Here is a 26,290-nt window from a genome sequence, read left to right on the forward strand (position 1 = left end):
GTCTCTTGTTATTTGTAATGTACACATGGAAGATGTGCAAAATACTACCTGAAGGTGGCTTTTGCTTGTCTCTCTGGTATATGGCTTTGAGCCCTAGCATTATTAAACACAGGCAAAACCTTATAGCTGGTTACAAAGAACAAAAGACTAACATGAAGTTGCAGACACAGCTTTTGGGATCCTCTCTTCAGGCAGAAGAAATCAAGGAGCGCATTGGGCAGCGGATTTTTCTTTTCTTTTTCTTTTCTTTTTCTAGATTTCAGGATCTGTCAGTGTGAAAGGATGCTTTAATACCCGTGCTCGGTCTTCAACTTGCTTCTTGCACCATACCCCATATATGAACCTTATTCATAAATGGCTCTTCCAGAGTGGCTTTGTATGTGGTCATGCTTGGTAGGACTTCGGGACAGCCTCATGCAGGGTGCTACAACAGGCAGGAGCCCTGGCTGCTGTAGCCTTCTCCTCCTTTATATTTTGGCTCCCTGGTAGTTTGTGGAGTGGTAAGTTTATTAGAGGCTGCACAGTTCCAGAGAAGAGAGTGTCACAGTTAGTCATGAGAGCATGTTTTACACAGCAGGTAATTTGGGCAACATGGGCTTTGTGTCTCATGAATGGGCCTGTGTCTTACACTCAGGTCTGAAGTTTGGTTGAGGTGTTTTTCTTATTTGAATGTTTGGTCTGAATCAATTCTATAAGTTGGCAGTGTGTTATCAGGATGTGAATTCTTTATATTACAAGAGAAACAAAGAAGGAAAGCATATTGAAGGGCAGGGTGGGAGGGGGATATAGCTGGTGGAGTATAAATTTTAGGCTCTAGACATTGCTGATAATGGTGTCTGGGGTTGTTAATGCCCTTACAATACACGGCCTCATGGGTTTGTTCAAAACTTAGAAAAAGCAACAGATGGGCACGGCACGTAATCTGCATTATTAGCTTGTGGTTCTGGTGGCAAATAAATGCTGCTTTCAAAGATTTTCACTTTGGCCAGGATACCGCAATATTGTACTTTGGCCTGATAACATCTTAATTGTATTAAAAAAGAAAAAAAGAGGAGAACTAGCTCATCTCTGCAATTTTGTGGTACTTGGTATAATATATGCTTTCTGATTAAAAACTTAATGGCTTCATTTTAATTTCCAGAGCTACAGAAGGACTGGCTTGGCAGTGGCCTGTCGCACTTGGCAACTTTTTTTGACGTTGACGTGGGGAACACTGAAGGGATGCAGTTGGTGTGGGAGAAACAACTGTGTTTGTCTTGCAGTGATGGGTTCCCTCTTTGGGCACACAACCTAACAGACGTGGGAGCCATGCTTGGCTCTGGGCACTTCTAGTCCAGCATATGGCTTTCTCCCCGAGCTGTTCAAGAAAAAAACAAGAGCATGAGCACTACAGAAGGAGACACAGGCACCATCATATTTACATAGACATGTACATTTTGATATAAAGTATGAGAAGAAGCCCAGGTGAGAGAACCAGAGAGAAGATTCAGCCAAGAACACTTAATTTTAAATTACTGTATTTACAATTGAACCAGGAATGCAATGGCCGTGTACTTTCATGTGATTCTGTTCCTTTATTGTGGTTCTTTATATTCTGCTCCAGAGTGAAGGCCACATACGGGGAAGGATTTAGATGTCTGAAGAGGACCTTAGATGGAACATAAGCACTTGCATCCTCCAAGTGCCTGCCTAGCCAGAGTGGTGATGGAAATCCCTGGCTTCTCACTGTTCCTCACCCGAGCTAGTCAGGAGCCGATTCTGCCTTGAGAAAAGGGAGGGACTTTGGGGCTGTGTGGGACACCATTCCCAAGAATCTCCATGTCCCAAAGCTGGCAGACACCCTTTGGCCCAGCTGCTGTCACTTAGCTGCCATCCTCACCAGCAAAAGCATCTGAGGAGAAGTCCCCACTTTTCCTGGCAGCTCCTTAGTTTAGGCCTTTCCTGAGCTTTGGCAATGAGACTTTCTTTCTCCAGCCTGGCCGTGGGGCATCACATCTCCAACATCTCTGGAGGTTTACCTTCCAGGTGGCTGCTGGTTTTGCTGCGGTGTCTTCCCCTCTGGCAACAGGTCTCCTTCTAATTCTGCAGACTCTAATTTGGTGGAGGAGGAAGAACTAGGGTGTCTAATTCCTGCAGTCTGATGTGTTTTCTTAGGTGGCTGTCCACAGCCAAATGAATAAATGCTTCTTAGATGAGCAACAAGACCCCAGCTTTCTCTTCTCCTGAGCTGACTGTCCTAATCTCTGATGATTTATTACTCTTTTTACTATTTTATTTTGTGCCTATTAAATAAGTAAATTTCTTTGCTTGGTGGCACACCTTGGAAAGGAAGCTGGGAGGATCTCTGTGCCCTGCAATGGTCCATGGCTGTCATGAAGGTGAGGGATGGCAGAGGCATCAGCCTCCAGGACAGAGCTAGAGATCATGGATCAGTGTGGCACAGGGCCCTTCCAGAGCTCATGCATGGGGCACTGGCCACAATTCCATCCCTTCTGGGCTCTGGATTTGGGCTGCTCTGCCAGGCACCCTCCTGCACAGCACGCTGCTTCTTGTGCAAGTCCCAGGCAAAAGCCTCTTGCTCTTTCAGCACAGGACTTCAGCTGGCTTGCAGAGGGATGCCAGGTGAGAGGAGAGCATGGAGCAGAGGAGCTTTGGCTTTCTTCAGCGGCGACGTGCGGCCTTGTAACGACTCAATCCCCAGTGGGGCTAACCCCAAGTCACTGTTTGACTGGTAAAGGAAACTATCTGAAATCCACTCGCTTAAATAAGTGAATTGGCAGTTTCAAGTGTTGCACCTTCTAAGTCCTTTGCCAGTTTTTGTGGCTTTGTGGGTTTATAATCAAATTCTCAAAATATTATCAAAATATTTTTCTTTTTGCTGTTGCTGAAGAGAAAGAAATTCGTTCTGCGGAAGATCTGTGCCGAAGCAAGGAGAAGAGCTAGGGCAGAAAGAGAAAATTATTGTGGTTCTCTAGTCCCTTTCATTTATAATGGCTTTCTCTGTAACTTGCAAAAACAGTGGGCTGCATATTTTCTCAGAAGTCTGTTTTTTTTCTAAAAAAACAAAGAAAATGTATTGACTGTGACCTTTAAAATTTCAGAACCAGGGGTCTCACTTCTGGAGATGATGTCATTTGCCTTGATCTTGCAAAGAACTATAAAGTTCAAACAGCAATCCTATTAAAAAGTTTTACTTTACTTTCAAAATCAAGAAATAAGTTTATTCTGTGTCTGCACTAACACAGGCATCTCCCAAGCTGCTGTGTTCGCTCTGCTGGACAGTAAGGAGCTCTAGTTTTTTGAGTATGTAGCTTGAAATTCAGAGTCAGTAATCCATGGAGAAAATCCAGTTGAATTTTTCTGCCGAGGCACAAGCGTTCCTCCGATGGCAAAGCACGGCTCTAGCGGGAGAATCACAAGACCTATGCGGTGATGTGTGAAATTGCATGTGGAGCAGAAGCATTTTCCCAGCGGCCAGATTCCAGGGCCCGGGCTTCCTAAGGCAGCATGGGAGCTTTGTACTGCATAGCCAGCAAGCATTGAGCCCTGGTGCTCAATACAGGTGTCCTTGATGCGAGAGAGAGGGTCATCTCTCAGCAGGTTGGGCCTGGCATGGTGGAGAGGTGGATGCACAAACGGGAGCGGCGCTCATGTGTGTCACTCTGAAACCTCTGCTGTGGTTTTGGTCTCGTGTGGTGGTTTGTGCCTGGTGCACAGAAAGCCAGCCAGGCTCTGCCATCACCACCAAGGGGTGCTGGGCTGGGGCTTGGGCTAAGGCTGGCTGAAGTGGTGGCTCTCTGCTTGCTGGTGCAGGATGCCAGCAGTTGTGCTGTGTCCTTGTCTCCCACCTTGCTCTGCAGCCCCCTCGCTGAACCAGCCCAAAGCCTTTTGTCACCACGGTCCTGCCCCAGGGCTCTGGCAAGGCAGCGGCCACTGGCTTCTGACCTGAGGTCTGGGCAGCCCCAAACTGGGTCAGCAGCCTGGGCAGTCATGGAGCTAAACAACGTGAAAGATCTGATTGAATAATGACTATCCTGTTAGCAAAGAGGATTTTTGCTTCTTGCCTGATTCATTTCCATCCCTTTTGGTGATCAGGGTTATGGTGAGACGTTCTGGTTCTCTTGCCTGTTCTTACTTTCTGCTTCAAGGTGGAGCAGCAGTCCTCAGCTTCCTGGCTGCCCCTTCCATCCCTGCTGCTGGCACTGGGCACTGGGTGCTGGGCAGGGTGCTGGGCGCTGCCTCCCGGCCCTGGGGAACTTTGTGTGCCAGCTCTGGCCTTGCCCTGCCCACCTCCATCCTTGTTTTATTTTCCTTCACACCCTTGGGAGGGTGGAGCCCAGCCCTGTTTGGTTTGTTGGTTTTTTAAAAATAATTTATTTATGAGCACCTCGTGGCTGCCCTCCTGCTGATTCAGTAATAATAATAACAACATTTGTTACTCAGTGGCAGCAAAATACTGATTATTTCTAAGGGCAGTACCGACCTGTTTTATTTTCCATTTCATATATAATAATAGGATGGATGAAGGTGTGCTGTGCTATAAATCTTCTCTTCCCCGGCAGGATAACATCCAGGCCTTGGCAAACATGAATGCTGATGACAGATTTGAGGGATTTTTATTTTACTCTGGCTTTCAGTCTCATTAACAATCTGATGGCTTTTTTCTTTTTGCCTTTATTTTTTTCCTTTTGGCTCCCAAAAGACTATGAAACCAGATAACTTTTCCAAATGCATCTGAAAGTCTGGAATTTATTTTCTGTTATTTTATCTTAATGTTAGTTTGCTGTCATAATTATTGTATATTGATAGACTTTGCAAAATTCCCCCTTGCTGGAAAGTTCCTTGCCAGTTTCTGGATTTTACAGTTAATGAGTAAGAAAACAAATCTGATGTTAGAAAGTGTTGCCATTGACTTCAATAGGAACAGGAAGAGGCACTTAATTGGACAATTGTAGTTGTGTTTACTTTGTATATACGGCAAGAAAAATAAGATCAAATGAAAAAGCCACAGGTTTTCAGCTAATAGAGAGAACCAGCCTTTTCTGCAACACATGATTAACCTTTGGAAGTTGTTTTCATGGGAAAGCTGTGAGTGAAAGTACTGAGTTGCATCCAGGAAAGGTTTAGATATCTATTTATAAGAGTAAGGAAAACATCTGTACTGCTGTTTGAGTGAAATTGCTTGAAAGGGCAGTCATACAGCTTGGGGTAAATGTAACATCAGCTGCTGAAATCAGATCACCAGGTGCTGAGTGTAGAGCTTTCTCCAGGTAATGCTATTTCAAAATTATCAACTCCATTACTTCTCCCCCAGAGCACCTGGTGTTGGTTGGTGACTGGGGATACTGGGATGGATCATGGTTCATCTATCCAGGGAAAACTTACTCCTGCATGTGTTTTGTTAAGGTAATTCTAAATGCACTTGATGTGTTTCTAAGAGCACCCACATCACAGAATTTACTTGTGTGCTGACTGGGGTTCTGTTGTGCATTGCCATTTCTTATTTAAAGTTGCAAGCCAATCCTCCTTGTATTTGTCATCGAAGTTCTGCAAAAAGAACCAGGTGCTGGATTTGACTGTGGTGTGACTCAATGATCTTTTCCAACCTAAATGATTCTGTGATTCTATGATTTTGAAAGAAATAGTCTGCATCCTTCAGTGCATACATAATTTTATTGCTATTTTATTTAGGAAGCATGAAAAGAATAATTCTGCTCTGTTGATTGAAAAGGCAGCTCAGTGGGTTTCAGGACAATTTTGTGAGTAATTTTAGAATGTGGGCCAGGTACAATAAAAAAGGAAAGGCCTCATTTTACCCCGCATAGTGACTGAAAGAGGCCATCACACAGTTGTTTGAGAAAGTAACTAAGAGTCAAAACTTAACTTCCTTTTCTTGCTCTAGTACTGAGTACACGATAGGAAATGGGGCAAATCACTAATATCTCTCTTTTCCAGTTAACCCATATATGAAGTAGGTATTCTTGCTATACAGCACACAAGGTATGGGAAATTTGTTGTTGCCCATCATGCTATCATGAACTGAGCTGATGATCTATAATTTAAAAAAAAAAAAGACTGATACAAGGTACAATTTTGAGCAAAATATCCAGTTTAGTAATTTGGAGTTTAGAATAAAGCTCAAATCTGTAGCATTACATTTTGTCATTGCTGGAGCTTGCTAGCCTGGGAAAGAGCAAAGTGAGTCAGACTGTGAAAGTATCTTGGGTGAGATTTGAGTGGAGAGGAGATAAAAGAAGGAAAAAAAAGTTAAATGGAAATTAGACTTGAACTTTTTCAGTTCCACTGTTTGGATGTTTGGCAATCCTTGTGATGGAAGCAGATTAAAAAGATGGGTTTCAGGTGTTGATTTCTAGTTTTTATGTAGGGGAAGGGTGAGGAGTGAGAAATGGCAAGTGATAGTATTTGTTTTCCTTTAAGTATCAGCATAGTTCATTTGATGTTTCAAGAAGGAATTTGTCTTTCCTTTTCTATTCCCACTGTATGAAAAAGCTGTCTGTGGCACTTCAGGAGTAGCACAGGTATATCATATGCACCTGTAGGAGGTATCTTTATACATTTGTATTCTTGTGTTTCCATTCACAAGATTCATTGAATGTTCAGATGTAAGCAGCAAAAGCAATTGAATTTTTTTTTTAAGTGAGTAGTAATCAAACCTTTTGGCTTAACCATGAGCTTGAGGTTACTCTTAAATATGTTGCTGAACTGAGGCTTAGGAGAGAAAATTTTTGTTATGTGCCTTGGAGAGACTTGCATGAGTCACTAGAAAGATGAAATAAGACCACAGACAGCAGTCCAGTGAAATCTATGGGACAACCCTGTAGCCTGTTTTCATGATGGAATAACTATTGCAGGCTTTTCTCTAACAGAATGAGCTCCTTTCTTAAGAATATTCTTCACATGTTCAGACTTGCTATGAGATGTAGTGGAGGATCCTATTTCTAATCTCTTATTTTTAATAGAGAAAAAAAGTTAGAAATAAATCAAAGATAAATACTCTAGCAAATGAGTTGGCATTACCATTAGCAGAATAAGGTGGTCAATGCTGTAGATAGATAAAACCTGTTGAGGTTTCATTCTCAAGAATGAACTCACAGCTTAAGTAAAAAAAGAGACACTAAAAAAAACTGTAGTAATGACTCCCTGGTTCATAACTGAAGCAAATTCTACATTGTGCTCCAAGTGTCTGCAAATCTTTTGCTCAAGTCAGCCATATCCAAAGCCCCTCTCCTGAAGTGATCTGGCACATCACATTAAATCACACTCTCCAAATATCTAATCCTCTGTCTGCTGCAGGATGTGCAAGGTCCCAGATATAACTGAGAAGGAATCCTGATGCCTGTGTTATTTCCAAATTCCAGCTAGACCTGTTCCTCTCTCTCTTTTCCAGATCTGCAGTAATTAGCAGCACTGCTGTGGAGCTTGGCTGAGGGAAAGGCTTTGCTCCTCATGGGGCTGGAGTGCCGCAGCAGGGCGCCCTGACGAGGGAGAAAATAAACCAATCTCTTGAAATGTCAGGTGGCAATCAAGGCTGCGAGTAAATGAGCCGGCCTGGAGTCTGTTCAGGCTTTTGCAGTAGCTCATGGCTGTCTGAAAAAAAATCCCTGCGCTAGAAAATCCATGTATTTGGCTCTGGATTGAATGTGTGGAATCCTTGCCCGTTTGGAGTCACTAGCAATTTTTGTTCAGTGTGGGTGCTAGAACCGGTGGTGTCACAGTGAGCATGTGGACAGACCCAGAAAGGGTTCAGTGAGGTGTTGTGCAGAGCCCTGGTTACAGTGGGTGGTTGGGCACAGCTGTGCAGTGGTGGAAAACTGGAGCAAGGCTGCCTCTGGCTTTTCCTTGAGAGGGCTCTTCAGCCTCCCCAGGCATCCTCCCTGTAAGAGGAGCCCAGGATGCCACACAGATCCTTCTGACTTTGCCTGGGTGGAGCAGGGGTAGTAGTGTCCTATAGGACCACAACAGCTTTCTAGAAATTGGTCCTGCTCAGCTTGGCCAGTGAAGCTGTTCCTCTGCCCCAGGGGCAAGCTGGGGAGCTTCCCTGGTGCTCTAGGAGCATGAGAAGGAGCCTTTCCACTCTGCTCTCAGTAGCACAGGTGCTGGGAAAACCTGTACCTTTTTTCATACCTATTGACGTGGATTCTTTCACAAGGGAATAGTATATTTATTTTACAAGCAACTGTTTTTTTCCTGTTTTTTTTAAAAAACAAATTATTTTCCCCAACACAGTCAGAAGGATGCTTGTGACATGGCAGTACATCCTGCAGGCTGGGACTTCTGTGGGAGTTCAATGGACTGAAGGAAGAGGCAGCACTGGCACACTGTTACACTATGCAAACTGGCCTAGGGTTTGTTTTAGAAAACTTGCTTGCTTTTTTTCCCCCCTGTCTCTCTACTCCCTTCTCTTCCCCCCTGCAGACACAATACATCATTCTTGCAAACGCAACTGTTTAACTTTAATAACTAGCCTAGAGCAAAAACTGACAGTGGGAGAGGAGCTGTTTGGTTTGCAGTTGCTGACAGCTGGAATAAACTACCTGTTCTTTTGGAAGGGATGGACAGGCAGCTTGTTTGGGTTTCAGGAGACTTTGATCCCTAAAGAAACTCCTCTTAACAAAAGGAAATAATGACTGGAACTGTGGCAGCTCAGTGTTCCTGACTGCTCTTTATTTGTAAGGCTCCAAGTTCCATGGGAAGCGCTGTGTGCAGATGTCCCTTGGCTCTGTACTTCAGACCTTTCTGCTGAGAGCACCTCCTCATCCTGAAAGATCACTGTCACCAGTGCCTTGGGAGAGACCCAGAGTCCCGCTAAAATCAGTTTCCTATGATCAAGGTCCCCATCAGGCTGGTTTGACAGGAGCTCTTCAGAGTAGTTAAATGGCTTGGGTTCTCAAAACCCTGCCTTGAAGCAATGAAGGCTGAATGATTAAGTTAGAGATTAAATAATTTTGCAATGAATGGTTTTACCTCTGGCTCCTTAAGAAAGTCAGCCTTCTTACTTTGCCAGGTCTCAGAAGAAAATGGCAGCAGTCCCATTTCCTCATTTCCTCTTCTCTTCCCTCAGGGCCTGCCACCCTTTTTATTTTTATTTTTTTCCTCCCAGGGCCATTAGACAACATGCAAATTATTGTTAATAGGGCCAGAACAATACTGCATTCCCAGTGGGATCGTTAGGGTCTAAGCCACCGTGTGCCAGCCCTCAGTGTGACACTAATTTTGGCCATGTCTGCCCCGGGGTTTGGACATCAAGCGGAAGGGGGCTGTTGTGCACAAACCCAAGCAGGACCTGTCCCTGCAGTGGGCTCTGGCCAGCCTGTGCCTTCTTCTGACCCCCAGTAAGGCTGGTGTGCCACAAGGCACTGGCTCCTTCCTCCAGCTCTCCTGCAGCCTCACTGAGGGTTCCTCAGAGGGGACAAGTCCCCCCTGCACAGGGACCCTGCACCCCTGAGCTTTGGTGCAGTCTCCAGAGGACAGGGACAGGTTGGGGGAGCTGAGGAGAGGATGCTCTACCCCCACATTTCCTTCCTCTGCCAGGCCCTTCCTCCCAGGAACCCTGAGAGTGCTCCCATGGAGGAACAAGTTGGCAGTTAATCTTTCAACGTTGGCTTTGGAAACTACATGGACTGTGTACCACAGCTCAGAGGGAAAGGAAGGGCAGCTGCCTTCAGGCCTGAGCCTTGAGCTGGGCTCTGTCTCTTGCCTTTGCTTTAAAGTCATGGGATTTTGCCATTGGAACTGTTGGCAGGGGGATTAGGGCATTTGCTAGACTCCTTTTCTAACACATTTTACAGGGAAGTGGTTGTAACTGTGTTTGAAAGTGAATGTAGGGGACAAATAAAAAGTATGTCTGACATCACTGACTGAAGTAAAAGTAGGGGGACTTGGATGTCTCTGTCACAACTGGGATTGCAAGTTCCTTCTCTCCTGCAAGGCTTGCTGAGGGATGGTTGTGCCTGCTGCAGGGCAGAGGCTGAAATCCCCAGCTCTGTGGCACTTTGGCAAATGGCAAGACCTTGACACCATGTCTTCACCCTAGGTTTTGGTGGATGAACAAAATAAAAAAGGAATGCATTTGATTTTATAAAATACTTCCAAGCAGTAGTTTGGCTGGGCTTTTTTTCCCCCCTTTTCTCTCTTTTTGACCTTGGCAAGGATTCTGTGTGCTTCCCACTGCTGGGAATTCAGATGTGCTTACCTTTAAAAGGTAGCAATAGACTCTCTGAAGTTTCTGACTTCCAGGGAAGCAGGATGAGAGGGCTCAAGCAGAAAGTGAAACTCTAAAAACACAAATGCGACAGAGCAGCTTTCTTTCATTTTCCCAACTAAGCATAATGCAAAAAAGTAAACAGTTGGCACAAATTACTAATACAGGTTTGCCAGGGGGCTGATCAAAAACACACTGAATTCAGCTGTATGTTTTGCATGAAGTTCAACAGGTTTTTTGCATCAGGCTCGTTGCAAGGTAGAGAGGGATATTTTTTGAGAGAAAAATGCCATTTGAAAAAAATGTGGAAAATTCTCCTGCTCTACCTCCTACATGTTTCTATTGTCAAACAGTCACTGATCTTATTTTAGACTTGACCTTCGTGTTCTTTCCACAGCACACAGGCTGAATGACATGTTATTCAAGTTCTGAGACAATATTATGATATATCTGCTTTTATATTTAGCTGTAACTTTTATTCTCCTTATAAACAAACCCACCTAATGCAACCACCACCTATCCAGGGAAAGTATTTCCATTCCCCTCGGCTTAATTTGGACAAATTTGGCATGAAAACATTCAATAGTTCCATAATAACCTTTGCAACAGGATGCCTGCTGTGCTGACATGCAGGTCTAGAGTGACTTGTACCATGTGCCAGGAAATTGCATTCTTAAGAAAAATCTAGACATAAATTCTGAACAATCAACACTTAAATTTTGAGAAGTCTGGCAGCAAGCTGTTATCTGCCTCATGGGTTTTCACTTTAATGACTTTTTACTTTCTGAGCACTGCCTCTCTGTCCTTTATGCAGACCGTATGCCCCCGGCCCAAGTAAGCTGAGCTTTGGGAGTGGGAGAGGGAGCAATTCCCTCCTGTCGCTGTTGTGCATTCCAGCACTGCACCTTGACATGGCAGGATGGCTTTTCTCACCAAAAGAAAGCAGAGCTTAGCTGGAAGTTACATAAATGGGCATTTAGCTCTCAGTGAGCGTTCACACAGCTGCTGGGCTGCAGTGCAGTTCAGCCTTGACTTCCCACCTGGCAAGCTGGAAAGAGGATGGAGAATGGAAAGAGATGGAAGTACCATCAGATCCATCTATCCTAAATCAGCTAGGGGCATCCTTACCCTGTAGACAGGACAGTTTGTTCAAGTATGAGGGGACTGAAGACGGGAAGAAAAGGTTCTCCTGCCTTGAGGTCTCTGAACACTTCATTCTTTTTTCCCATCTCACTGAAAGTGGAGCATCATCATATAGATGCCTGTCTTCCAGAACTTTTCCCTGATGCCAGCTTGGACAAAGGCTCCATGATTCTCAAATACTCCCCAAATCTCCATCATTCCTACTTGAGGGAGCAGCAGCATGGCTGGAAGACCTTTATGTGCCTCTCTGCCAAGACCTCCTAGGTGTGCTTTGCATGTTTCATCAGCAAGAAAGGAGTGGTTGTAGACAGAAGCAACTGAATCTCTGAGCTTTGCTGTTAGGAGATTGCAAGAAAAATTGTCAAGACACACAGAGCTCCTTAGGAAATAAAAAACCTGCTAGTTTTTGTGATTATTTCAGTAAAGCCAAGGGCCAATTTAATCAGCAAAACATTAAATGGGGTTCTAGGAGGAGGCAGGGTTGGGGAGGGGCGTTCCATGGATATGAACTTGAAGCAAAATGAAGGTCTGTGAAACCGTGTGAACTGAACCCCATCAGGGAAGACTTACTAAAACCTGAGCCAGGAAAAATTATAGAGTTCTATAAATAGCTAAATTGAAAATTGAATGCATTTGTGTGTGTGGATGCACACATCTATCTATGAGGTCATGTGTGTAACAGAAAGTCAGTAGTACTTTGTGTGTCGAGGTTTTTTTAAGTAGTGGAAAATGTTTTAATGATTTTTTCTTTTTTTAATTTTTTCCTAGAGACAGTACATTATGTTCTGTCCTTAGGGCCAAAAACACAAAGTGCCTATTTTCATGAGGAATCCTACAGAAGGAGGAAGGGAAAGTATTATGCAGTGAAGCAAGAGTATAGTAGCCATTCCACAGTGATTACACATCCAAGCAAAGCCTGCACTAGAAAACTCAAAAATATATTAGAAGCGGAAAACAAGATGTGTGAAGTGTTTCCTATTCCCTCCCCACACTAAATGACAACCAAGCAAGCAGGGAGGTGGTCACGGAGTTTCAATTTAACCCCTTGTATTTGATAATGCTGTATTTCAGTGGCAGGCAGCAAGCATGTTATGTACACGCTAGATTGAGGACTTCCTCTGCTTATTAATTTTGCTCCCTCAGAACTTTCAGTTATTTTCAGTATGTTAAAATAGTCCAGACACAAACCAGAAGTGACTGGAAGCACTAAATAATGCAGCAGACTTTGAAGAACTAAGGTAGTTTAAATGAATCCCAGCCCGAGCAGCTCCTTAATTAAAGTACAAAACTGGTTTTAGTTTTAGTGATTCCAAGTCTGACCCCCCCCCTCCCCCCCTTTTGCCTTTTAATACCTTTCATTCATCCTGTGATGGTCAAATTATGAATGAATTCAGTCTTCTGGAAAAAAAGAGCACTTTTCCATACAGAATTCTAATTAATTAAAGAATCTGTGAAGTTTGATTCAATTTGATATAAGAGCAAGACACAGTCTGGAGCGGCAATGCCCTCATACCATGAAGGAATCAGCTTTGTATTTGAGTTGCCTTTGCCGGCAACTTGTTTAATCGTTTATGATAACATCAGTAGCTTGGTAAATGATGTAATGGGAGTTAAATCAGGATGACCAACATAAACATCTGTCAGTGCATGTGAACATTTGATGTATGACCCCAGGGCCCAGTGCAGCAGTCAGTATCTTGGCAGGCAGTCCTTGGACATCCACATCAGCCGTGGTTTCAGGCTCGCACGCGGAGAGGATCCGTGTCCCGTGCTCTGTGCCGTGGCAGGGAATGTGACCTGGCTGCCCAGTGTCGGGTGTAGGGCCTGGCAGCAGGTCCCCTCCTCCTGAGCTGTGGGCACAGCTCACCCCAGTGCCGGGGCTCAGGGCGAGGCATCGGCATCACGGCGCTGCTCCCAGCGAGCCTCAGCTGGCACTTGGGGCTGGGCACACTCGTGCTGCTCCTCTGGGAACGGCAGAGTTTTACAGAGGTAACCACGGTTACTCTGAGTAGCCATGTCGCTTGAGACTCACAGTCCAATTTGCACCCAAAAAAAATCAGCCTCGGGGTTTTGTGAACATAGTTTCAGAGGAATGATTTCCCAGGCTTGGATTATGCTGGTGTTATTTTCATTCAAAATCATCCTGTCATCATGTTCTTGCATAGATTTGTAATTTTCTGAAAGCAAGCTGGCTGGTATGTTCATGCTGCTCATAAATCTTTTTTTAAAACTTTTTTCTTTTTAATGGAAGTCATGTGAGAAGCTAAAAGTATCTAATACAGACGAACATGTAAGGTACTGGATGCATATGCCCTCTGCAGAAATGGACAGAAAGGATATGAAAATAAAATGTGTTACAGAGGAAGTGCAGAGCTAAGGGAACTCTGCCTATTGTATTTTAGATTGAATTGTTCTTGGAAGGCAAAGTCTTTGTAGCAAAGGTAATAGAGGTGAGAAATGCCAAATGAAGAGTGCAGGGGGGTGGATGGTTGTGGCTCCTTGGCCATCAATGAGGAGCCTCAGTGTAGGCAGACATGAAACCATGGTTGGTCCCATGTGCCCATCCACTGTGAGAGCAGCTTTGCTTTAAGGTGTGGAGATAGGGGAAAACTCTTCCCATTTATGCTACGTCCTTGCTGCTATAGGAGTGGTTGCTCTCACACAAAAATTAGTCGTATTTAGATATTTTACTCCATTTTAGTCCCTTCAAGGTACTGCACTCTTATTATTGACTTCAAAAAGAGTCTTTTAGCAGCCAAGAGTAAGTAAATGGAGTTGCAGAACATAGACTTCCTATTGCCACAAGTTTTCAAAAGAGAGCTGGCAGCACCTCTTGGTTTTTATTATGGATATAATATATAGAATCTGTTTGCAAAGAGAAGGAATAAGTTGTATATTCTGCAGTTATAGTGGTTTTTTTAGATAAAATGGAAGCCATTCAGGAATGCAACCTAAGCTCCCTTAGTTAAAAATAAATCTATAGAAATAAATATAATTGCAAGCTGAAATATTTTATCTCTTTAAAGAGGCACTGCCCACTTTAAAAATTATCATAATTAGCTGGATCATAATGTTAAAATTAAAAGTGCCAGAACAGCACACAGTTATTCTAAATGAGAAGGAAGACTGGGAAAAGAAACCACCCCTCCTTGCCAGCAGTTGTGCACACATGCACCACATATGCCCAATTTGGTTTTTACAAAGTATGCTGTCAAGTGAATACTGTCATGTTCCCTGTTTAATCAGTTTCCTCTTTTATTTGTGCGCTGTTGTATATAAAAGGAAATCTGCTTGTAAAGTCAGGCTGTTTAATAATTCATTCAAAAATGATTAGAGTTCAAGGGGAAAGTTGTTCCTTTAAATGACTGAACCAAACAGGAAAAAAACATGGATAACAGAGGTTGAAATTCACTTCTCCTAGAATTATGTATGGTATATTTAAACTCCATGTTCAGATCTAAAAACTTGGCTTAAAGTAGAATGTCAGTAGTTATCATCTTTATTTGAGTCCTTCTTTATTTCCCTTTTGGGGAAACTTTGTTTGTTCTAGTTCTTCAAAGGTGCTTTCTTAGGCAGTAAGGTAAGAAAGATGATTCTTTTCTTTTGGCCTTTACATGTTTTGTGTCTTCCCGAAACAGGCTGAAAAATCCCAGTTGGAATTATTTTTGCCAGCGGTAGTTTTCATCCTCTCTTCAGACTGTGCTCTACCAAGTGCCGCAGTAACCATTGCTGGGAAGTGTCCGCGCTAGGAGCTGGGTGCTGGGCAGGGTGCAGCAGGAGTGTTGGGATGCTGAGCAGGAGTTGGTGCCTGGAGTGAAAAGGGCACAGCCCTGACCGTGACTGTGCCCATGCCCTGGGAAAGTGCTTGCAGTGGGTTTTTTATTCAATGTTTTCTCTCCTTTCTCTTGTGCAACAAAACAACTACCAAGGGCCTGGATTCAACAATGTGTTTAGACCAGAAACTTCCCTTTGAAATCCCTGTCAGCACTTTCCCAACATTAGCTAAAGCAATGAAACAGCAGAGCGTGGGGACACTGAAGCGGAGATGAGAGCCTGTACAATGCACAGTCTCCAGAATTGTCCACGTGGCCCCAGAAAGCCTCTTTCTATTAATGGGAATATTTCCTTCAACTGCTTTGCTTTCTAGAAGCAGCCTAACCAGCTGTGACCCGCACTTGCAGTATTTGCTGGGGGCTGTTTTCCTGAGTGCTGCTCAGAGCTTGCATGGTGAGACACCTTTCCAATCAGGAGAGGCTCAGCTGGGGTGGTCTGCAATTCCTCCATGCGAGTCCAGTCTGTTTGCATGTGGTTAGCATGGGCACCATCCCTGGGGATGCTGCTGTGCCTTGTACTTGGACTCTTGTCTTGCTGAAGCCACTCTAGAATGAGACAAGCGGTGGCATCCAAGTCACTCCAGTGTGATCATGCCACTTAGATGTGACATGAAGGCCAAAAGGTGATAAAGGTGTGAAGAGGAAGAGAGATAGCACTTGTCAAATAGCACTCTGGTCGGCAGAGCCAAGGATATTTATAGGTCAGTGTCACACGTATGGTCAGGAACTCCTTGATCATGGGAATACATCATGTCATTTCTTGAGCCAGAACAGCCTTTATCCAGGCCCCTGGTATCACATAAGATGGTTCAAGTCTAAGCTTTAGATGTCTCAGCCTGGGAAGGAGTTTGGTAAGTTCCAGCAGTGTCATTGGGATATATCCACCTTGTTGTTAGTGCCAGAGGGACCCTGGACCAAGTGAGGTCCATGGTTGTCTTGGAGGAATGGGCAAGTGGCTGCCAGCTGTGGGCTGCAGGCAGATAACCCCTTCGATGCCAGGCACGGTACCAGCAGATGGTGCTGAAGAACGGATAGCACGCTTCCCAGGTTTTGCATGGACCCGTTAAGACTTCTTGTCTTGTGGCATTTTGGGAGCTCCTTGCACACTGGCCTTTGTGTGGAGGTGGTATTGTCAGCTGGGCTCAGCCTGGGCCCTGAGCTCTGAGCCAAACTGGTTATTGAGTATATCACAACCTTGGTTTCTCCTGCTGCATCAAAGATGTCGCATGTTTCAAAACTGTGCATGTTGCCACTATGACACTATGACACTTCTCTACCATGCATGCCCTGAAAGTGCTTACTCACTGGCGATAAACAGTGTTATTTAGCAGCTTGTCCTAACACCCAACAGCTGCTCGTTTTCATCGAAAGGCCAATGGTTATTGTCCTCCTGCTATTGCCTCTGCACTCTTCTGCACTCGTGCTCTTGTCTCAGAAGACCTGCAGTCCTTGTGGGCATCATCCCAGTCCTAGCAGGCTCTCACTTGACCTTGGTACAATTTGAGTCAGATTCGAAGCCATCTTTTTTCTCCCCGGGTGGTGTCCTACTTGCTACAGATCAGAAATGCTGGAGTTCATAACTGAGTAGGTCATTGCTATAATGTTTTCCATTTGAAGTAGGAAACTGTCTGAATCGGGGGAGATAAAGTAGAATATGAGATTGTTTCATGAAAAATAGATTCTATATTTTACAAGTTTAATTATGACTGATTTTCCAGTTTTAGCTTTATATGCTTTTAATGTTGAGTCTAAATTAGGCCACAGGAAAAGGATGGTCTGTCTTCAAAGAAACATTTAAGCTGATTGTGTTCTTCAGATTCACGGAAAACAGCTGTGGGTGTAGCAGTAGCTCTCAAGCTCTCTTCCATGCTAGCACACAAGATGCGGATGCAGGCTGGATACTTCTGGTGTGTGGGAGTTTGGGGGAGAGCCTCAATAAAACTGGTTGGCCAAATTACCACCAGAGCTGTAGAGCTTGTAGAGCTTTTTAAGCCCTTTTAGAGTACAGGAGCCAGGGGAAGTGGACAAGAGGAAAGGCATCCCACATCCTCCTCATGCAACTGTGAAGCTTCTAATTTTTATGGGCAGAGACCACATTGCATAGATGGATGAATACATTCTTTTTTTTTTTTTTTTTTTGCTGCCTGCCCATTAAGAAAAGTTTCTTTACATAATTATCATTTCTTTGATTGAAATGCAACCCTGTAGGTGTATATATATATATACATATATATATAAATACACACCACCACAGATAGAAGGTGATACCACAGGGAGATCTCCTTTGGGAAACGTGGTGGTTCTGCCAGCAGAGACTCTGATCTTAAAGGTTTTGTAGTGACTGTTCCAATTTCTTAACAGCCTTTTATGCAGCTCATCCAGGAGTGTTAGTAAACCCGCATTGTTCATATTTGTAATGACCTGTGCACATGTGACTAACATATCTCACTAGACTATAGCTTGACATTTTTGATGACATAGATATCCCATCATTTCTCTACTCATGTTATTCAGAAATAGGTATGGAAGAGCAGTTGCTCCAGAACAAGTCCATGAACCAGTAGTTTTTTTTCTTTTGGAAAGAGGCCACATTGCTCCTCAACAGTCTTTTGGGTATTGCAGTGCTGGTATTGGCTGAAGAGGAACAGAGCACTCCTATTGCTGAGCAAAAAGAGGCAACTTGTGGAAGTTTTTTTAATTCATAAATAGCTGCTCTTCAGCAATCCCACATGAAGCTGAACGCTGTTCTTTCAGTGGACTCTGTGGATGTGTTGCAGGGCTTGGTTTGGGCCTGCTGAAAACCTGTTGTCACAGTTTATGTTACGTAGTGGTCATCTGAATGGTGACTTCAGAAGCATTTAGCTTGGCAGGCACACTGAGCAAGCTCTGTTTAAATAACCACACAGGTGCAGAAGGCTAGTTGATGTTTGGAATTGTCATCAAATGACATTGAATTTTCAGCAAAATCATAATATGTTTCCTATTGCTTCAAAGTACACATTCAGAGATCAGGATGCTTTGAGAATTTTGAAAGTGCAGGGATAACAGTGCTCATTTGTGAGGTGCCTTAGTTTTGTTTGGGCAGGCAGCTATTTGCTGCTTTGCCAGTGGTAACAGAAGGAATAGCTGGGCCTTGCAAAAACATGTGTTTCTCTTCTTTTGAGAAGCTCCAGCTCTTTCAGCAAATATAAAAAAAATAGAAAACATCTTAATTGTTTTGGTGTTATGGGTTTCATCAGCACCTGGAAGAGGAATGCAGTTCATAATTTAAAACCTTTCCAGTCTCCCTTCCAGCACAGGATGGTTGGTGTTTCTGAGATGCTCTCTTCATGTAAATGTCTGGAGAGGTTTTGCAGCCCTTTTGCTTGTTTTAAAGCTGAAAAATACAAGAAGTCATTTTGAGTGGTATTCATTCTACCTAATTTTCATAACATCTTGCCTCTGGGCAAGCTGCAGTGCCTTTGAATGGAGGACTGGGGCTATGGGAGAATAACTGCTGAGCCTCCCCAAAGCTGCTTGCCCTGGCCCCGAGCTGCAGCAATGATCAGGCCTTGTGGGCTGCAGTTCCGCCCCAAAAGCCAAGAGTTTTTATGTGACTTTTTCTGCAGCAAATTATGGTATTTCAGGACTTTGAATTACTCTTTGTCTCTTTGGACTTGCAAGTTACTGAGACGTAGGAAGCTTTCTTGTTTATTGTTCCCTCTCTCTCTCTTTCACATGACTTTTTCTTGAAGACCCAAGCACTTCTTCGGCAAAGTGTTAGATTCAACATTCTTTTTAAATTAAATGTGCTGAGGTGACCTAATCAGATGGTAGCTGGTTGACCACAGGAATGGGAACTACGATACTGTGTAATCTAGTTTAACGTTAATTCACTCTCTGACCTTAGGCAAACAGCTTAGTTGCTGCAAAATGGGAATGATAATTCCTTTTAAATGTTGACAGAAAGTTGAGTAAATAAGCATGTTCTACTCTCTGTGGGTCAGGCAGTCTTATTGTCAGGGGGACTTCAGAGCTTCCATTATTTCAAATGACTTTGGAGTAAAGGGATGTAGCACAGGCATCTGGATCTCTGAGGACTTACTGTGTTTTTCAATCGTGATCTCCATGCCTCAGCTTTCTGGTTTGTGTGTGTGGTTCTGTTTCAGGATGGAGTGAGGGATTTGTGGTGGTTGGGCTGGGTGATCCTGGGGCTGTTTTTCAAACTGTGATTCCATAACTCCTGGCCTTGTGTCCAACAGCAGGGTCATTCACTATGTAACACCTTGTGGCACATAAACACAAGAGGGACGTCTTACTTCCCTTTCTGCTGGGAATGTGGCACCCAGTTCTGTGGCATTTTTAGTTTTGAAGTAGTGCATCTTTATACTAATTAATGACATAAATGAGCTCAGCTCCATAGGGTTAAGAGCAGCAGTGACTTCATTTGCCACCAGTGAGTTTGCCTGAAATGTCCCATGAAGCCTAAAGCAGACTACTTGCTGTTTAACACCCTGGTGATAAAACACCTCAGGACAGCAGAACAACCTTTACAGTTTTTTGGTTCTCAATTGCATTTCTTAAACTTTGAAGTGCCATTTATTTTGATACCTGGTATTTTTCAGGCCATGCTTTTGTTTGGTGGGAATAGCATTAATGTGTACTAAAGGCAGAAAAGCCTGCGAAAATGGTTAGGAGTTATTCCCAGAATGTAAATAATTTCCTAAATTTTGAGCTCTACAAGTCTGATGTGTTTTAAATGGCCTTTTAGAGAGCAAAATGAAACTCAGTGTGGCATTTAACCAACAGTTTACAGAGGTGCTAGTTATTCCACTTGGCTATATTTAGGAGTCCAGGAAACAACAATGACAAAAAAATAGTGAAACACTGTTGCAAAAAAATTAAAGGAACAGTTTCAGCTATAAAACTGATGTCTGCAGCAAAAAACCACAGCTGCTCAATGTTACCAAGTCATAATAATTGTGACAGAGTTACATCCCGATCTTTCTTTAACACATCCTCACCCATGTGAAGGCCTCTTGATTTAAACAGCGCTCAGCAGCAGCAGGGAGGTTTGTTTTAGAGGATCCTGGTAAAATTGGACTGCTCATGTAAATCAAGGCTTATTTTTGCATTCCAAAGGGTGAAAAAGTCACATGAGGGGAGTGAGATGCAAGACGTGTGAAGAAACCTTTATACAGCGACTCCACGCTGGGGAAGTCTCAGCTGGAAGCTGTGCCCTGCTTCGAACAAAAAAGCAGCTGACCACTGTGACAGGGAGTCTTGGGGACTCTCCCATGGCTTTGGGAGCATCATCTGCAAGGAAAGCCAGAGCAAACCTGCTTGTTTGCTCTGTGAGAATGTGCAGAAGGCTAAAGGATGGAAGGATAAGTCCTCAAATGAAAAGCAGACAGAGAGCAAAAGGGACAAGAACAAAGTGACAAAAAACACATAGGTGAGGGATCCACTGCTAGCTTAATGAAACTCAACTTAGTAAAGATGGAACAGTGCAATTGATGTGTTTTAAGTGGGTATAATTAGTCCTTTTCCAGAAAATAAAGTAGGTGAAGTACTTAAGCTGATATTTTGCACTCTGCCTTATGAAATGATGTAACTTTTAACAATCTTTGAAATACTGATTGTGAATGAGTCAGTGTTTCTCAAGGGCTTTGGTCAGCTGTTCCCATTTACTGGTCTGGAATCTCACTTTTATCATCCAGTCTCTCTGAGTTTCCCCTCATGTGTTCAAAACCGGGTTAATGTCAGTATACTTGAGATACTGTCAGAGTATGAATGAGGTTGGAAATGCACTGTGATAGATGCTGCTTAAATGTATGGGGAGACAAAGTTACCTGTGTCTGCAGGTCTGTAGGTGAATTGTTTTCCTGCTACAGTACGATTCATTAGGGCTGTGATTTCTGGTCATAGCATTTCTACAACCCTAGTATAAATGCAGATGTATCATCAAAAGGGGGGGGGGGTTTGCTGCAAGAAAGGGAGCATATTGATGCAAGCTTCCTTCCTTAATCTGCACTGTTCCCCAGTTCCACTCACCACCTGAGCTCACCTGTGCAATGCAGCTGCCTGTTAACCTGGTCAGCTCTTGCTCCTGCTGCCCCAGCCTCAGCACAGCATTGTGAACCCAAGAGGTTTTGCAGCTTGGAGGGCACCTGCTTGAAACAGAGCATCAGCGGGCTGGCAGGACACAGACACTGTGTTAGGGAGAGGAGGGAATTCCTCTCACCGGGCTGGTCCGCAGCCATGCCAGAGGGAGAGCCTGGGAACGACTGTGTTAAAGAGGGGATGGACATTTAGCTCCCTCTCTCTCCTCTGTGACTTTCACCTGTGTTCAGTGGTGATTACTCGAGGGGCAGAGCACTCCCTTCGCTCTGCTCTTGGGCAGGTAGCAAGTCATTCCACAAGCAAGCACCCTCTTCTGCCTGCCCTCCCTCCCACCCCCGGCCCCTTGCCACGATCAGGTCAGCAGCAGTGGTCAGAGGCACCCTTAATGAGGTCCCTAGCTGCTCACTGGGCTGATTTGGGTTGTAGTTTTTAATAATGCGAGGTTATTTTGTTAGCGGCTTTACTTTCCAAGTCTTTTCCCCCTTCCAGCACCCCTAGGTACAGCTCTACTGGATCAGTTACCATCTGCTCCAGTGTTTGCATTTAGCCTGCAGGGCCTGTGATCTCAGAAATATTTCCTGTAAATGGGATCTCTCATGCCAGGCCTGTCACACAATAGATATATAATTGGATAAAACCTAAACTGAAAACAACAAACAAAAAGAAGAAAACTACATGTTGTGCCATACACAGCACGTGAGCCGCTCCAAAATGGGATACGCTCCTTGTTTATGTCTGAAGCTGCTCTTGTATGCCTTTTTTATTCCCCTTTGCTGTTGAACAAAATCAAATTAATGTAATAATTAAATTCCATAGTGCATTTTTTCTCTACTTACTCTGGAGCAGCTTGCGGGGTGCCTGCAGAACAGCAGCAGTGCCACAGCAAATGCAGTTCCTGGGTTTTGAGTCTTGGCCCTAGTGCTGGATGCCAGGTAGAGTCCACATTGAAGTCACAAATCCTTCTCCTCCATGGTTTGGCTGCATGCAGCATTCCTTGTTGGTTGAGGCAGGATGATGTTCCTGGGAGCAGGCTCTGGGGGAAACGGTGGGCAAACCACAGGCAACCAACCCCTGGTCACTGAGAGCAAGGGGCAAGATGGCACCACTGATCCTTGCAAAGGAGGAAGAAATGCAAAATGGCTTTCAATTCTTTAATCCCATTTTGAAGACCACCTGAGCAGGGGTACAGGTTTGTATGAGATTCATGCTGCCCTCTGGGACAGCTTGCCTTTTGGATTTGCCAACCTTTCTGCAAGAAAGCGGAGATATTGAAAAACATCTGATGCAATGTATCCACACCTAAACTAAAAAACCCCCGTAAACTGATTGTATAAATCAGAAATTGTTCACTGTGGTTTCCCCCTTGCTCATACTGTGAATTTTCTTCATCATTGCTGCAAGAACAAACTGTGTGAGTCGTATTTGTGCTGTTATTCTGGTAGTAATGAGCTTACAAATACTTTTCCTGTTTTGTTGGAGGGACTGGAAATGCTCTACTCTAGTCATAGCTTGCAAAAGCTGCTCAGAAGTGCACTGCAGAACACAAAAAAAGAATTGAATTCAGCTTCAGTCAAGACCAGTAATTGGTTTTCATACAAAAAAAGAAATCCCCAACCAAAAGCTGTTCATCTGTCTCTGGAAGATAAAAAAAAAAAAAAAGGCCAGAGTTTGGATTTGATTGCCCTCCCCCTAAAGTAATAACAGTAATCCTAATAAATGGGCAGATTTATAAATTTTCACCAACAGACTGTGCCACGATGTTATACTAACTTTGATTTATTTATGATAAATGCAGTCTAAAGCACCAGAAATATAAACCTTGAATCCTTTATAATTCCAGCATAAAAGGATTACATTTTATCAATATAGCTTATCTCCTAGCATTCTGCCTTTTTTATGAACCCACAAAACATGCATTTTGATGCATTTTGTCTTCTTTTCTGCTTTTTTTTTTTTTTAATCATAGCCAGCAATTTCTAAATCAAGAATACAGTCCTAGTGCTAGTGCCATTTTTGGTGATAGGCTGTTTTATTGATTTCCACAATGCTGGCATTTCATCAATAACAGTAGAATACAGGCCTGTAAATTCACCCTTCCCAAAATAAAGTGGCCTCATTTTTCATAGCAGCTTCCATTTGCCTTTGAGTTGAACTGTAGGTTTAGTGGTTCAGGAAAAAAATCAGGTTTGATGAGCCTTAAAGAAACAAGTAAACCAAGCCAGAAGCAATCAAAAGTACATGGGAGTTCATAAAAAGTGAGCCTTGGTTTCTTTGTCTAGAAGATTAACACTTCCTCAGGAGGGCTGTAATAGGATTGAGCCTTCCCCGTGGTACTTCAAAGACATGTGCTCCTGAAGACTTTTACTGAGTAACTTACAGTATTGTTGGAAGCTTTGCCTCTGCTTTCCTTCTGGTTTCTTTCAATACTTCGTGGAAGATCTGAACTGAGGATCATGTTACTCCTCCTTATTTCTATCCCCCAAACATTTCCCCTCTTCTGTATGCAAATTTTGTGTTCTTAAAGAAAAAAAAAATAAGTTGTGTAACAGTTGGAGATTTTAAAATGTAAATATCCGTCTCTTTCATGTTATTACTTCAGTACTTTCACATGTCATATTTTTGTATTTAATGTATAGTGAAATCCTTTCCTGTCTTTTAATTCAAAGAGACCCAGAGCTTGTATTTTTGTTACATTCACAGCACTGTTCTTTCTCCAGGAGAACATGCTGTAAGCTTTGATTTCCCAGGCACCTTGTACAGAGTACTGAGTTCAGCTCTTGGTGTTCATCAGCGCTTGTAATGTGCTATCTCCTTTTTCCCAATCTCCAGCTCTTTTCCCCACCCTGGTTCAGATGGTTAGGCTGCTTTCTGTGGTGGGGGACGCCTTGAATTCCATCAGACTGGAGGCAGAGAGAGCCACTCCCTTGGTGGAATTTAACTCCTGGCCTGGAGATGGCCACTGCTCTGTGCTTAGAGAAAAGAAAGGAGCTGTGTGAGGTGGGAGGAGCTGATCCTGTGCATGGGAAGGGATGCTCTGCTGCTTTGGCTCCATGGCTAATAGGTCCTACCTTGGGTTGGGCTGCTTTGAAAAGTGAAGTTGTGGTGACCCAGCAACTTCCCTAGCTCCAGGGCTAAGTGGTGCCCAGCTGGGCTCTCTGGTTCTCACTGTGGGTCCTACAGAGGCACGAAGAGCCCCTGTCCTGCTTAAATGCTTGCAATTGCTGTTTCCGGATCAGACCATGAGTTGATGTGCCTGAAGTAAGGCAGGGACCAGAGAATCAGGCCCAGGTATGTGCAGTCTTTGGCCAGTTGGCTGAGTCACAGGATGAAACTTCCTCTTGATGCCTCTAGAAGACATCAAGAAAAGGACCAGAGAGTCCCCAAGCATCATGATAGTTTAGTTCTTTTTCTTTCTATGACAAGTTTTGCTCTTGTACTGATTGAAATGAATGGGATTAGACAAGGGAACACCATTTAAGATTTAATTTCTCACTTCGAATATGCTGTCAACTTCAGTAATTCTATTGCCAGGATTTCTCATAAAGCATCTTGGTATGCTAGTTAATACATTTAAATCTACTTTAAAAGCCTCTCTCTCTCAAGAGCAAATGGAGCCCTTCTTAGCATTCCTGATCAGCTTGCTTATGGGGAAGAAAACAGTTGTCCTTGCTGTACTGGCTGGCAAAGGGAGTTGCATTCTTACTCCATGTACTTTACTAATTTGTAATCTTTCATTCTAACTAGCTTGTTTCCATGTTCTAGAGATTCAGTTGTTTTAGTATCAGCCTTGACTAATAATGCGGTGCAGCAGCTCAATTTCGATGACCACAAATAAGCAAGCAAAAGTTGTAGACTAATTCTGGTAGTCAGACATACCCAAACAGAAGTTTCCATGCCCATATTCATGTAAGCCCCAGTGAAGCAGTCCCCTCTGCCCAGCCTCTGGGCCTGCTTGTCACCTAAGCCATTACCAGGAAACATAAAACAAGCCATGGAAAGTCCCCTTTGCTGGCACTTCTCACATTACTAAGCAGCACACAGGGGCTCCAGCTACGGGATGAACAATCCCAAAGTTTCCCAGTATAGCTTCAGGGTGGTGGGAGACTTGTCACTGGGAGGGAATTGAGGGCTTTTTGGAGCAACTGGGTGGGTGGAACACACTTCTTGTCCTGACCCAAGGGGGAAGGGGTGGTGGGTACCTGGGGTGGCCCAGCGGTGCACTGGTGACACTGTCCAGGTGTGACCCAGCGTGCAGCTGTGGCCCGTGTGGTGGAGAGGGAATGGACGGTGTGTCAGTGACTTCTTTTATGTCAGGAATGGGCTCCTGGTTTATTGCAGTCCTGTAAATTCTGCCTTTACTTGCTATAAATTAACCGCCATATTAAGTGCAAAGTCCAGAAATAAAAGGGCATAAATAGTTGCATTTGAAAGCTGTGTCGTCGTCTGTAGATGTTTAAGTGGGGATTTTATCCGTTAGATTAGAAATACCACTTATCTCATCCTTCTGGATATTTTCACTACCCTTCTAACTTGGAGATAAATATCCCTTAATGGTTTTTTTATGTGTTTTATTTCTTTTTCCATGATGATCAGATCAGTTCTGACTGAAAATGAAGCCAATTATCAAGAACAATAAATAAAAAAGTGCGTGTTGCTCCTTCTGCACTGAAAGAAAGAACAGTAAGTTGAGACAAAACAAATTTGGTTGCCAAGTCCAAGTACCAAAGGCAGCAAGGAGAACTCAGGCCCCATCCTAATTAAAGAGATCTAAACACAATGAAAACATATTGTACTGATGTCATATGTTAAAATATTTATAATTGCACAAAAAGGAATTGCAGTCTATTGAAAACATTTACAGAGCTCGCCATTTCTGCAAGCTAAAGAGACGAAGGACTAAAAGGGACTGGTTTTGCTCAGCTGTGAAAGTTTTACTCTTCAGGTTTTTCCTGTGAGGTCCAACATTACCTTGCCACTTCCTCTTATCAGT

At 43.6% G+C, this 26,290-nt stretch overlaps 1 protein-coding gene across 2 annotated transcripts in view; it reads left to right on the top strand.

The window, feature by feature from the left end:
• BCL2 (BCL2 apoptosis regulator) overlaps positions 1-26,290 on the top strand; it is a 95,016-nt gene that overhangs the window by 4,508 nt on the left and 64,218 nt on the right. The window contains exon 2 of one of the 2 annotated variants that reach the window (XM_074544890.1): positions 1,142-17,308. The exons of the other annotated variant lie outside the window; for it this stretch is intronic. Within the exon in view, the coding sequence (XP_074400991.1) occupies positions 1,142-1,294 (153 nt within the window). The 3' untranslated portion in view covers positions 1,295-17,308. Of the gene's footprint in view, positions 1-1,141; positions 17,309-26,290 lie in introns of those variants that run through there. 2 annotated transcript variants of the gene reach the window in all.

This window comes from Zonotrichia albicollis, chromosome 1 (genome assembly GCF_047830755.1).
Source record: "Zonotrichia albicollis isolate bZonAlb1 chromosome 1, bZonAlb1.hap1, whole genome shotgun sequence".
Lineage (NCBI taxonomy): Eukaryota > Metazoa > Chordata > Aves > Passeriformes > Passerellidae > Zonotrichia > Zonotrichia albicollis.